This window comes from Heterocephalus glaber, unplaced genomic scaffold, assembly GCF_053883595.1.
Source record: "Heterocephalus glaber isolate CG9 unplaced genomic scaffold, H.glaber_assembly_v1.0 deba00001600, whole genome shotgun sequence".
NCBI lineage: Eukaryota > Metazoa > Chordata > Mammalia > Rodentia > Bathyergidae > Heterocephalus > Heterocephalus glaber.
The window spans coordinates 18622441-18636013 of record NW_028258372.1 but is presented as its reverse complement, the minus strand read 5'-3'; the positions used below and the strand labels follow the sequence as shown (position 1 = coordinate 18636013).

The window sequence follows — 13573 nt, the reverse complement described above, 5'->3', positions numbered from 1 at the left end:
CAGGTCTGCAGAGAATAGCCTGTAGAATTAATGTGCTAATGAGGTACTAACACAGCTTTGCTCAGGATTAACACATTTAGGAGCCAACCGATTAACTGCCCTTTCTAATATCTCCCAGGCGTTTTCTGTGTTCAGAATTTGGTAAATCTGGGGTCTATGCAAATCTCAGCTCTTCTGTACTTTTTGTTGTTTGTTTGTTTGTTTACTGCTGAGCTTGAAGAGTGGGGAAGAGTTGAATGAAAGAATGGCCTTAGGGCGGGGATTTAGCTTAGCAGTTTCACTGCCTGCTGCGCAAGCGCAAGGACCCGAGTTCGATCCTGGTACCAAAAAAAAAGAAAAAAAGAATGGCCTTAAAGCTAGTTGAGTGGCAAATCCCAGATTGAGCTATCTTGTCATTAGACTAAATATTGGTTATACACCTGCACAATCGTACATGCACTTGCTTAATACCATCCCAGTCCTTCACAGATTCATGCTCCACTGGGGCAACAGCAGAAGTCATGCTCTCTGGGCTGCAAGAATCCTATTTTTCCTACTATTCTGGTGCTGACTTTCCTCTCTAATTAATACTCCTCTATCATACAGAGTCCTTTTCAAAGTAAAAAGAATATAAGCCTCTCTGGATCTAAACATTTAACAGTTGAGTCAGCCACAGATGCCTCAAAGGAGGAGCTTTTGGAAATATCACACCACATATATTCTTCCATCCCTCTCTCCTTATGTTGAGTCCTTCCAAGGTCTCCAAAATATCCCTCTTTCTCATGAGGTTTTCTCTTCTTTAAGATGTTTCACTGACACTGCTTCTTAGCCTTTTGGCTAAGATCAAGTGAAGACGTTTCACAGAACAAGGCTGGAAAAGATAAGATCATAATATTCCTTATATTTGCATCATTATGTAATGCTTCTCCATTCTTTCCCCCAGAAACCTCTTCCTCAAAAAATAATACCTATTTTTCCTTCTATAAGTCATTAATTCAACAAACATGTGCCAAGTATAACACTGTGTGTACCAGCTACAGCATTAAGGGCTGAAGAAGACATATGAGGTGCAAGTCCTGTTGGAACATCAAAGTTAATTGTATCATCTCTCCATTTTGCCTGTTGGAAGAAAGTTTGTCAATTTTATATTTGCTTTTCTAGATTATTGGGAGAAAAGGAGATGATTTATGAATATTTTAGATGCCTTCTACTATCTATCCATTCATCCATCCATCCATCCATCCACTCACTCCAACACTTGAAGAGCCCCCCCAACATTTGAAAACCTCCTTGTGCTAAGTGCTGCCCTAGCCACTGAGGTTACATACAGGGCAAGACCTGCCCTCTGCCATTCAGGGAAGTCCCACTGCAGAGGAGTGAGGCCATCAGATCAGACTATGAACTAGAACGTTGCTGCAGAGTGGGAGCATATGCACAGTGCAAAAGAATCAAGCCCACATTTTCCAGCAGCTGAGGCTGATCCTAAGTTAATTTATGGAACAGGTTTCTGTTTTTTGATAGTGGCTTTAATTTCCCTTGGGTATATTTTCAAGGAAAGTTAAAAACAGCAAAATCCAGAATCCAATTTGATACATATAATCTTTTAATCCTTTGGAGGCATATTCTGGTCTTTACATTTCTCCACCTTCTTCCTTTACCTTCAGGCTTCTGACCTTTTCAAAGGCAAGCTGTGGTCTGCTCCTTTTGTTCAGCTCCCTGAGTGCTTTCCCTTCCAATCCACATCTCCACTCATGACAGGAGACATTTCAGGACCCCAGAGAGCCTGGGCTGGCAGAACACATTGACATGTGGGAGTGTGAGAGGCAGTCTTTCAGAGAAAATGAAGAGGAAGAGGTAAAAATGGCAGGCATGGGAGCAGGAAAAAAAGAGGGAAAGAGGACAAGGCAGAGAATGCAGAAGAAGGAAAAGCAACTCCTGCCATGATCGGGTCTCTAGGAGACCTGATGCTAAGCAATTTCTGGAACAGGGAGTCAGGTTTATGAAAGGGCTGGCTGTGACAGGCCTTCTCAATGCAGGAGTGAGGTGGAGCAGACTTGCAGGAATACCAGATGACCTGGCTCACTCAAGGAGTCACATCTTAAAGGGTGACTTCCAAGTGATGAACTGGGAGTGTGATGGGGGGAGAAAACCCTCCCAGCATCTATCATGTGTTGCTTTTGAAAATTATTATTTTGGAGCACAAGCTGTTTCCTGTCTTTAAAACCTATTATCTATTTCCCTTCCAGGTGGAGCCAGGGCTGCCTGCTAATTTAATCCCCTGGGCTTCCCCTCTGCCTTCAAGAGCTCACAGACATTCAGGCTTCATAAAGAGGGCACCCTTTTGTCTTCCTCCCCTGAAGGCCCCCATCTACCCTGGCAGCAGAGGAGATGCTATTTTTGGAAACAGCCGCTGAGTAGGGAGAGTTGTTAATTGTTTGTCAAACCCTTCCAGTGCAGTTAGATCTCATGGAAAAAAGGAAAAAATAAAATAAGAGAGCAAAGCCATAGACTTTCCTTCACTCTATTTTATCCTCCCATCTGTGAGAAGGGAGGAGGAAAAGGGTTCCTTTCCCCCTCAGGCACACACACTCGTATTTTAAAATAATAAACCTAATTCTACCCAATCAGAACCACATAAGCAAACATAATATTGGCTCAGTAGCTAATCAAAATAGTTTAAAAATCACTTATAGGCCTCAAAAGCAAAACAAAGACGAGCAAACAAAATTTCCAGTCATAACTGAAAAGAGACACTAGAGGCTCTGACACCCATTCTGACCACAGCATTTACTCAAACACTGACTGAGCCGACCCGGACCCGCCAATGCCCCACTGATACGCGTGAAAACAATCCTACCCAGGTATACCAGTCAGAACATTCATGGTGACACGCACTCAAGGGCACACTCACAGTCAAACAGAAAATGACCCAGTCTGAGAAAAAGCCACGTGGGACTCAGACCTCAGCAGCCCCTGGTGACTCCGAAAATTTCTGAGCTTTGGGTCAGCTTATGAAGGGGAGAGGGGATGGCTGGGAACTGGAACCGAAATCTTCTGTTTCTTAAAAGGGCAATGCCTCCGATCATAGCTAGCTAGTTCTTTCTTCCTTGACCAACTCTTGTGTGGATGAATGTCTCTTCTTACTTGTTTTTAAAGGACACTGTTTTTGTAACAATAATCTTTCATATCTTCAGGAAACACTAAAAAGAATGATCTCTTATTAGTAAAAGAGTTGAACTGAGAACTTTCTAAGTGATCATGGTAAAGGGAAGGATATGAGTGCTCTACTTTATAGTCATTTTTCCCCAAAAGAGCTCAGATTGTCTTATAAACATAAGTCTACTAATCCACACACTCACTCCTGTTTGACTGCAGATCCAAAACTTCCTTTTATACTGGGAGAAGTGTATAAATACTTACTCAGAATTTGCTTACACAAAATGAGCAAAGATGGGTTAGTGATGAGGAATTTTTGGAACTGAATGAGCATTCCTTTTAGAATTGAGATCAGCTGGGTTGATTTAAAATGGACCTGACTGATGAATTAGAACATGTACTATTAGCTACAGCAGTTGGAATAGGGAGCTAGATATTCTTAGTGGCTGAGGGATGTGCTGGTTGCCCTTACACAAGGTGCTGATACCCATTAGGGTGTTCAGCACACCACTAACCCTACGGGTCCATGTTTAATAGAACAGAGTAAGCAAGCCACCACTTTCTCAGTAATAAATTACACATTTGTAAATGGCATGGCAGAAAAAGCAAACTATCTGTGTAAAATCAACTTGTTTTTACATGAAAAATAGCTTTTAATAGAGAAATGATATAGCATAGTCATGAATAATTAAGAGGTAGTGTAAAATAAAATGTATTAATGGTGATGAATTGAATCCACGCCCTTTGACCCAGCCCTATTTGCTTTTATATTATGAGACAGGGTCTCACTATATTGCTAAATTTCCTAGATTGGGCTCAAAATTGCAATCCTCCTGCCTCAGCCTCCCAGAGTGCTGGGATTACAGCACCACACTGCAATGCCTGGCTCCATGGTGTACTCTTTTATATCCTCTACTTGGTTGTGTTTGCATATTTTAGTTTCAAATTTGGGGGATACATTAATTAATTTGTTTATCAATAGTTATTTATCCCAATACACTCATAGCAATATTCAGGGTGCCAAGTGTAGTGGAGGCAGGATGCAAAACAGGGCATCATAGCATCTCCCAGCCCTTTATAATGTTACAGGGAAATAAGAAATATATCCACAAAAAAGTTATATGAATAATATATGAGTAAATGACATAGAAAACAGAAATACCCCAGTACCAAAAAAAAACCCCCCAAAAAGAAAACAAAAATATAAGGTAGTATCACAAATAACTGCTTGGTTATAAGAGTATCTGTATACAAGTGAGCAGACTATAAACACCAGCAGGCATGAAGTCTTCCTAAAAGTGTTGTGCAGAATTGGGACAGGAAGTGAGAGGGTATTTTGTTGAGGAAATAGGAGATGAGATATATACTCTCTGTGTGTGTGTGTTTGCGCGCGAGCGCACATGCGCTATGTGGTAGGAAACAATATCCATGGCCCTGAACATGCTGAACATCTACCACTGAGCTATATCCCCATCCTAAGGGATACACTTAAGGGACCCTAAGGGATATACTTTTGACTACATCTGTCTACTGGGAAAGAGGTGAGACATTTATGTTCCTCAGGGTGGTAAAAAGGTTTTAAAGGTTTACCTAGATTAGAATTTTAGATTTGAAATGATCCTAAACTATGATCGAGGCCACTAGTTCTCAAGCTTGGCTGCACAATGTAACCACCTATGGGGCTTTAAAAAATTCTAATGCTTGGGTCTCACCCAGAGACTGGAAGTGATCTGATGTGGTGTGGCCATCTGGATGTTTAAAGTCTCCCTTGGTGATTCTAATGTGTAGCCATGGTTTGAGGACTATGATTAATTCCAACTTCCCACTTTTGCAAGTGAAGGAAAGCCTCAATTTGTCCATACACAGCTATGTGAGAACTGCCAGGACACCCAGCTGAGCTCCAGCTCTGTTCAGTTCTCAGCAGTTTGTTTTTTTTTGTTTTATTTTGTTTTTTGGTACCAGACATTGAACTCAGGACCTTGGGCTTGTGAGGCAGGCGCCAGAACCACTGAGCTAAATCCCCAGCCCTCAGCAGTTTGTCTTTAACAATGTATTGTGTAGTACTCTGGAGACCAGGCCAGAGAATTGAATTTTTGCCATAAAGGTCATGGGAAGCCACTGAAGATTTGTGTGTGTGTATGCACGCGCAACACATTTGCACAAGAAAATGGCACATTAAAAACAAATACTCTGGGGCTGGGGATTTAGCTCAGTGGTTCCGCTGCCTGCCTTGAAAGTGCAAGGACCTGAGTTCGATCCCCAGTACCAAAAGAAAAACAAACCCAAAAAACAAATGATCCTGCAGCTGTAGACATCAGAATTGAGAAGAATAAATGCATGCTAACAACCCAGGAGAATAATGTTATTTGAGTTTCTCTCTCTCTCTCTCTGAATTGTTTCCATATTTGTATTTTGAATTAAAATATAATATTAATTTGTCATTGTATCCAGCTAAGAAGAACTTTTGCTTCTCTAGCTTTTGTGGCTTCTCAGTTCTAGAAAGAACTTTATTCTGGCAAGTTAGCTGTTTTCAATATTTTTATTTGATTTTTCTTCTTACCTCTACAACTGTTCACTTCCTTTTATTTTTTTTTCTGTCTTTTTCCTTTTCTCCAGTCAAGGACATTTGTTAATTGCCCACAATATGCTTATGTATACTTATATATCCACATTTCCCTTATCCCTGTCCCTAGGGTAGTGTTGTCCAATAGAAGCAAAACTCAAGCCACACATATACAAAGAAACCAGACAAATTAATTTTAATTATATACCTTATTTAATCCAATACATCCAAACTTGTATCATTTCAATATGTAAGTTATAAAAATATGAGATATTTTACATTCTCTTTTTGATACTAAGTCTTTGAAATGTGCTGTGTGTATTTTACACTTAAAGCACACATCAGTTGGACATGCTAGATTTTCAAACTTCAAAAGTTTGACAAGTTTGACACAATAAAGTTGGGTCTTAGGAGAAACATTTATCTTGCTTCAATTTTTAAATTAAAATTTTAAAAATTTAATTTAGTTCCTTGGCTAAGTTCACTGGCCACAGTTCATGTACTCAATAGCTGGTGGCCACTACTGAACAGTATGGGTCTAGGGTTTCATGTGGTAGTGATTTCTCATTCTGCAGCTTGAGAGGACACTATGCTTGTTGTAATGAGTTTGACTATTCAGCTTATTGAGGAATTCATTTCCTTTGGGAGTCTTAAAGGAAGCAGGCTATGAAAAGATGATGAGAAAAAAGTAACACTCTCTGAAAAAAGATATAAAATTTAAGGAAAAAAAGCTGATAGGAAAATGAGGAAGGGGGGAAAGTTTTAGTATCCATCCCTAGCCCAACACTATTTGAATATAAAGAAATTCTGCAGAAATCAAGCAGCCAAAGGGGGGAAAAGGTACAGAATATCCAAAACAGTGAGAGAGAAGGAGATGATGAACTCAAAAGTAGATTTTTTTTCTTCTCAGAAAAGATTATTGCTTAAAGTGCTAATAATGTATATTTATAGCAATAAATAGTATTTTATAGAGTATTTTACATAGTCTTACAAAGAATTCAGGCTGTAATACAAATGACTATCAACTGTACAAGCAACTTTGGCCAAACATTTTCTAAATGTCTTCATATCAAAAGGTAGGGACAGCTGGGGATTTAGCTCAGTGGTTCCACGCCTGTCCAGCAAGCGCAAGGACCCGAGTTTGATCCCCGATACCAAAAAAAAAAAAAAAAAGGTAGGGACAGCATAGGCAATGTGTTCTTCTTCTTTCACCATCCTCTCCTTTCTAATTGTCACTTCTCACATAGCCATTGTGGACATCATGCCTGGTGGGTTTGGGTTCACATCGCTCTCATATAGGCTAGACTGAATTTGAGGCAATATCAATTCTTTAATCATCTGATAATAATACTTAACCTCGATCAATCATTCAAATGAGGGTGGCCTTGAGGGTGGTAAAGTCAATGGCAGTGGGCAGACAGTCCTGTGCTGAGAGCCTCCTTAGGCCCAAATCTAGACACTGCCCAAGTGGCCTCTGACAGCTGTGGAACAAGCAGGTTAGTACAGGGAATGCTAACCAGTGGAGATGTGGCAGAAGGCTAGGACAGGCCTGATGGAAGTGTGGTGGCCACTGCTTCCTGAGCAGTTGCTTCCTCTGTCCTTCTGGTGCCCCTGTGTTTCTGATCTTCTACCAAGGTTTTCTTTTTTTTTTTTTTTTTGGTACCAGGCATCAAACTCAGGTCCTTGCGCTTGAGCAGCAGGCGGCGAGGGGTTTTCATTTTTTAAACAGAAAATCTCAAACATTGATGACAGCAAATTCTGAGTTATCTGCTTGCTAAAGCTTAGAAGAATATGTTCTTTATTTCTCTTTTGGTAGTGGAGGTAAATTTTCCTGATCATAAGTGTCCAGGCCCTCCAGAGATGAATTCTAAAGATTCCCTTTTGCAAACTCAAGATTAGAGGAAATCCTGATGATAATTGTGATAATGTGCAATTTCAAGCCAGCAGACAATTATATAGTACCCATTATGTAGCGTCTTACACTATTCTAGGACCTGGTGCAGTAATAACCATAACAACAATAAGTAAGACTGAATAAGTGCATGTATAATACTGCACACTGTACTAAGTTATTTATTTATTTATTTTCAGTACTAGAGATTGAATCCAGGGCCTTCACACTGAGCCATGTTCCCAGCCCTTTTTAAAATTTTTTAGCTTTTGAGACAGGATCTCACTAAGTTGCCAAGGTTGGGTTCAAACTTGTAATCTTCCTGCCTCAGCCTCTCAGTTTTTAAAGTATTTTTAACATTCCCATTTTACACAGTAAATGGAGGCATGGAGAGATTATACAATTTGGCCACATCACAAAACTAGGACACAATGTTTCCATTTCACCTAGAGGTGAATAACTTTCCAAAGTCACACAGAAAGTAAGAGGTAGAGCCAGGCAGTCTAGCTCAGAGCTCCTCACTCACTCAAGCTTTAAATAAACTCTGAGTTCTTGCCTCCTACAGTTGTATGACATTGAGAAATTAATTTAACCTTTCAAAGTCTCAGTTTCCTCATCTATAGTGAAGATAATAACATCTATCCTCATGGCTTTACAAGGTTGCTAAAGCATGTAAAGTAACCAACCCAGTGCTCAGTAGATGTCATTATTAGGGATCTACTCATCCAAGTGCACCACTGTTAGCACTGGTATGGCCACTCTAGTTGTCAAGACATTGAGATGCTTCCATGCCAGTTGAAGGAACTTTCCTCAGCTCCTTGAGCACCCCACTTCCTGCCATCCACGTGCTCTTGCAGGAGCCCTTCATAACCCCTGGGACTCTAAGGGCCTCCAGTGCTCTACTTTGATGGTTAGTGCCTGTGTCTCACTGGTGGTTACATTTTTTTTCCTATATTCTGGCTATAGATATGAGATAAACTCCTGCTTTCAATGAAGGCACAGTCTGAAAAGGACACTGGGCACGATAGGAAAAAGCAATGAAGGCAGTGATGAAGTACAATGTGTACAATGGTAGGTGGTGGAACAGCTCAGCTCGGGTGGATCAGAAAGCTTCATGAGAGCAAAGAGGCTGATGCTATCAACCTGTGCAGGTGAGTGAGTAAGGGCATCCCTGATCACCACTAAAGTTCTTTTTGTTCTCTCCGTATTTTCACTCTTGCTACCTCCACCTAGTTCAGTCCTTCATGACCCTTTGCCTAACTGCTCACGACAGCTTTATAATTAAGTGATCTTCAGTGCACCAGTTGTTCTAGTATCCATTCTGTGGGGTTTTTTACACAAGCTTTAGTAGGTCCCTGTGGCCCTATCTCCTCATTGAGCCATTTGGTACTGGGGCCTTCACATTGAGCTATGTTCCCAGCCCCACCTACAATCACGTAGCCCCAGCCTAATTTTCCAACATTTCCCACTGACTTTGGGTATACTCCCAGCTTATTCTGCTGCTTAGAACTTGTGGGTCCTACCTCAGGAGTTTTCAACACTCTCCTCAAATACACTTTTTTGGTAAAACTTTCTCCCATTTATATCCCTTCTTTCTCCAGCCTCTTGTCTCTCCCCAAGATCATGTGAAGAGTAATGTGCTCTAATAACTAACTGATACTGATAGCTTACTATATGCCAGGTGCTGTTCTAAGAGTTTGGCATGTCTAACCTCACAAAAAACTCTAAGAGGTAGGCGCTATTATTATTTCTGTATTCAGATGAAAAAGGCACATCACAAGTAAGATGTGGAGCTAGGATTCCAACTCAGGAAGATATGTTCTTTACCAGTGTTTTATAGTGACCTAAAGCTCTCAAAGAAAGAGAAAACAGAAGAAAAACTTCTCATGTTATTACTCAACATATGACGCTAGGTTTTGTAATTATTCTTGTAATTATTTTATCTCCTTTTCTATGTGGGCTGAAAATTCCTAGAGAGGAAGAACTCTAGGTCTTATAGCCTGTACCTCAGTTACCAGCAACAAGTTGTTGACAAAGGTAACATTACGGAGCCACCACATTCTCTGGAGACATCCTGTGAACTAGCCATGACCAAGCCTACCTTTCATTAGTATTTCTTCTAAGTAAATGTATTGCTTGTTGCAGGGTCAACTGTTGCAGGCCAGCTATTCCATAGGGCTCCAAGAAAGCTATGCTTAGTTTTATTACTCAGACTGTGTTTGAGAGTGTCATTTATCTTCTGCATAATGAAATAGATACATGTGTAGGTGACGTCTTCCTTTTAGAGTCAAAGAAACTAAAATGTCTGGAGGTTATTTACACAGAATCATTAGGCAGGTCTGTGGTGGAGCAGAGGAGGGACTAACTAGAACCGATTCTCCATCCTCCCAGTTCAGAACTCTGTCTGCCCCGGTGGTGAGTCCACCCTTAGGAAATGTACTGATAATGATCTTCAGAAGAACCTCATTGTTGACTGACCAGAAAAATTACAGAGCAACCTTCCCCTACATTTTACCTTCACACAAAAAAGAAAACGGTGACATCATTATGGGAACTCAGGACTTCTCTTATTTGTATTTTTAGAACGCTCTGGATTTTCCCAAGAGTAGTCAGATGTAACAGGTTCCATTTAATCTGCTTGGCAATTGGGTTTGTTCTAGAATCTAGAGAACAAAGTGAAAATCAATAACTGTACACAGACACAATTCCAGAAGCCAGAAACAATATCCAGAACCTTCCTTTCCTTTGTGGCACGAATTGTCACAAATGCTAAGAATGTGTGTGGTTATAGAGGGCAAGGGGCCCACCCAAAATTAATATCTGCCAAATATCTTGTAGAAATACTATTTGTTTTCCCAGGGTATCTGTCCCCTGTTGTTCTGTGCCACTATCTCCACTTCTGCCAGCTTTGGTCTGGGGTTTCAGGTGTGCGCCTTTGGAAGTGGAGGCGAGGCCCGCTCGCCAAAGCAAGGATCAGGACTTTATTACAGAGCAGAGTCCACCACCATGCGCGAATAAAAAGTTCAAATGGTTCCGTTGGCTTTGGTTCTGCCACGGCAGCAGACAAGCCAGTATCTTGAAATACAAACAACCCTGAGAGCCCAACTCTCCAAGACAGCCCTCGAACCCAAACCTCGACCCGCACTGGTCGTTGCCCCCTTTAAGAGCCTGCTCCGCGGGACTAACTTTCGAACGTGTCCGGGCGCCCCTCCTCGACCTCTGATTGGTTGCGCGCGGCGCACGAGGGCGCGGCGGTCAGCCCGGAACGGTTGGCGGCGCTTCGTGATTGGCGTTCAAGGCGCCTATATAAGGAGCGGGGCGGCCCCACCGCCCTCAGTTTAGCGACCGGACTCTGGGCTGGGCACCGGTCGAGATTAAGAGCGTTGGAGGACAGCGCGCGTCACTGAGTCGTTTCTCCTCGGAGCCCTCTCCAGTCGAAGGTGCACCCCGGCAGCGGATTTATTACGCCACCCATTCCTTTCGGGGCTTCCGAACGTTAGTCGGGGCTCGCTCGCGTCACCCCGGCGCCAGCCCGGCGAAAGGAAGGCAGGATGGAGTTCAAGCTGGAGGCTCACCGCATTGTCAGCATCTCCCTCGGCAAGATCTACAACTCGCGAGTCCAGCGCGGCGGCATCAAGCTGCACAAGAACCTCCTGGTCTCGCTGGTGCTGCGCAGCGCCCGCCAGGTCTACCTGAGTGACCCGTGTCCCGGCCTCTATCTGGCAGGTTCCGCGGGGACCCCGGCGCCGCCGACGCCTCAGCCCGGGGAGCCGACGGCCCAGCCACCCGCAGGCTGGGGAGAGCCGCCCCCACCGGCCCCCCGAGCCGCCTGGCCGGACACCGAGCCGCAGCCTGAGCGCCCCGCGGTCCCCGACGCGCCGCGGGCGGTGGACCCTGAGCCCGCGGCCGCGGTGACCGGCGCCGGGGACGCTTTTCGCGGTCGAGAGGAGGACACGGCGGAAGCTGCCTGGGGCCGCGTGGATCGACCACGCGTTGCGGCGGCCGTGGCTGTCTCGGACGTGTCTCCCGAGGGGGCTTCGGTTGGCTGCCCCCCGACTAGGGAGGAACAGCCTGGCGCGTCCCCCGCCGCCGACTGCCGCTGCGCGCCACGGCCCGCCGAGGCTGAGCCCTCCGCGCCACCCGCCCTGTATCCCAGGAAGCGCGGCGCGGCGGGGGCGGGCGGTGGCCACGCGGGCTGCCCAGCGCTCTGCTCGACCCCGCTGAAGAAGCCCCGCCGGGACGGAGGAGAGGAGGACGGCGAGGAGGAGATGGAGACCGGGAACGTGGCGAACCTCATCAGCATCTTCGGTTCCAGCTTCTCTGGACTCTTGCGGAAAAGCCCCGGGGGCGGCCGGGAAGAAGAGGAGGGAGAGGAGAGTGGTCCGGAAGACGCTGAGCCCGGGCAGATCTGCTGCGATAAGCCGGTGCTGAGAGACATTAACCCGTGGAGCACAGCCATCGTGGCCTTCTGAGGCCCCGTGCCCCGTGCGGGTGGAGGTTGAGCAGCGGGCGTCCCCGAAGTGAGAGCCGGGCCCCTCCCGGCTGCGAGGACGCCCCAGAGACCGCTGGCGCCGATCGCGCTGAGGAGACTGGTTGCTGCGGGGCAGCATCCACTGCTCCCGGGCTGGGCAGCCCCGCTGTGCCCTGTGGCTCTCGAGTCTCCACTTGAGACCGGCGTTGGGGGCTTATAGAAAGAGGACGATCGTTAACTTTTGTGTATGTGAATGTCTGTTTCTGTAAGTTTGTCCTGTTGAATTCAGACTATTTCGTCCTTCTGGAATGCACCACCTTTTCTCCGGGTTAAGGACTTCGGGGGCAGACAGGGACTTTCCTTTGCCGGCCGCGCAGAGGAGGAAGCGGCCGAAAGGTTGTAGGCCGGGGAGTTCCCCGTTCGTTCTCCGGGGAGGGAGGGACTTTACACACACCCCTCAAACGAAAACTAGAACCGCACCGGGCCTAGAGTGGCGTTTCCTCCCAGGATTTCCTCAGACTCTAGGGGGTTTTAGTCTGCCGTATAGTCTTGTATTATTTCTCTCCCTCTCCATCATTCTCTAGCACAGAAGAAACGTTTATACCCTGTGATTACTCTGCGAAAGGGGAGTATTAAGGGACCGTCGCTTCCCCACAGGGGAAAGAAGCTTGATGCACTTCACAGAAGAGTTCAGGCTTGGAAATATGGAGTTTATAGAGAAAAGTTTTATTTTTAAAAGCTCTAGCTCAGAACTACTAAACAGTGCTTTTAAAAAGTGTTTAATGAAACAAAGTTTACAGACAAGCCCTAAGTGGAAAGACCTTATGGTTTTGTAGATATGGTGACTCCAGTCTTTGTTGTATAAAGGTTGGGGGAGCTGATAAGGTTTTTGTACAGTATTTTCTCCTTCGTTGTATTGATTTTTGTATAAAAATGTAACTTTACGTGTCCAACACGTATTAAATATTTTGAAGCAACTTCACAGCCTCCTTGTCTATAATCACTGCTTGCTTGGGTTTGGAGGGAAGGGGGAGGAGGGAAACTAAAGCCTGGACTAGAAAATTGAAGGTGTGGGTCTTAATATCATTCACAGACTGAGGACTTTGCTGACTTTACAAATCAAACGTGTAGGATTTTACTCCCTCATAGGGAGTACCAGCGACTGCTAAATTTCTTGAAACCTGCTACTCCAACTGCCTTTACTAGACTCAGTTTAGGCCAATTTGATTCTCTACAGCCCAATCTGATGATCTCTTAAAAATTAAATAATTTAAGCACCAACTTTTGAAGCCCTTCTTGGCCACAAAAATGTTTTTCACCAAACTTTCCTGTGTCGTGTTAAGCTATATATCATGTTATCTTTTAGATTTGAGGAAACAAAATATTGTTTAGATAGTAGCGTACTTAGAAGGAGTCTGTTGGAGCAGGACATGGGAAGAAGCTGATGAGACTGACTTGTCCAAAGGGTCAGGTCCACTTCTGCATTCCAGATGCATTCTAGATGTCGGGATTG

The 13573-nt window shown here is 44.4% G+C and overlaps 1 protein-coding gene across 1 annotated transcript; it reads left to right on the top strand.

The window, feature by feature from the left end:
* Window positions 1–10913: 10913 nt before the first annotated feature.
* On the top strand, window positions 10914–13037 carry Ier5 (immediate early response 5). The gene has a single exon (XM_004853348.3). It carries the CDS (start codon window positions 11141–11143, stop codon window positions 12059–12061), a length of 921 nt encoding a protein of 306 aa, XP_004853405.1. The 5' UTR covers window positions 10914–11140; the 3' UTR covers window positions 12062–13037.
* The last annotated feature ends 536 nt before the right edge of the window (window positions 13038–13573 follow it).

Excerpts from the sequence above, each read along its gene's own strand:
- Ier5 (XM_004853348.3), top strand. The coding sequence starts at position 11,141 with ATGGAGTTCAAGCTGGAGGCTCACCGCATTGTCAGCATCTCCCTCGGC.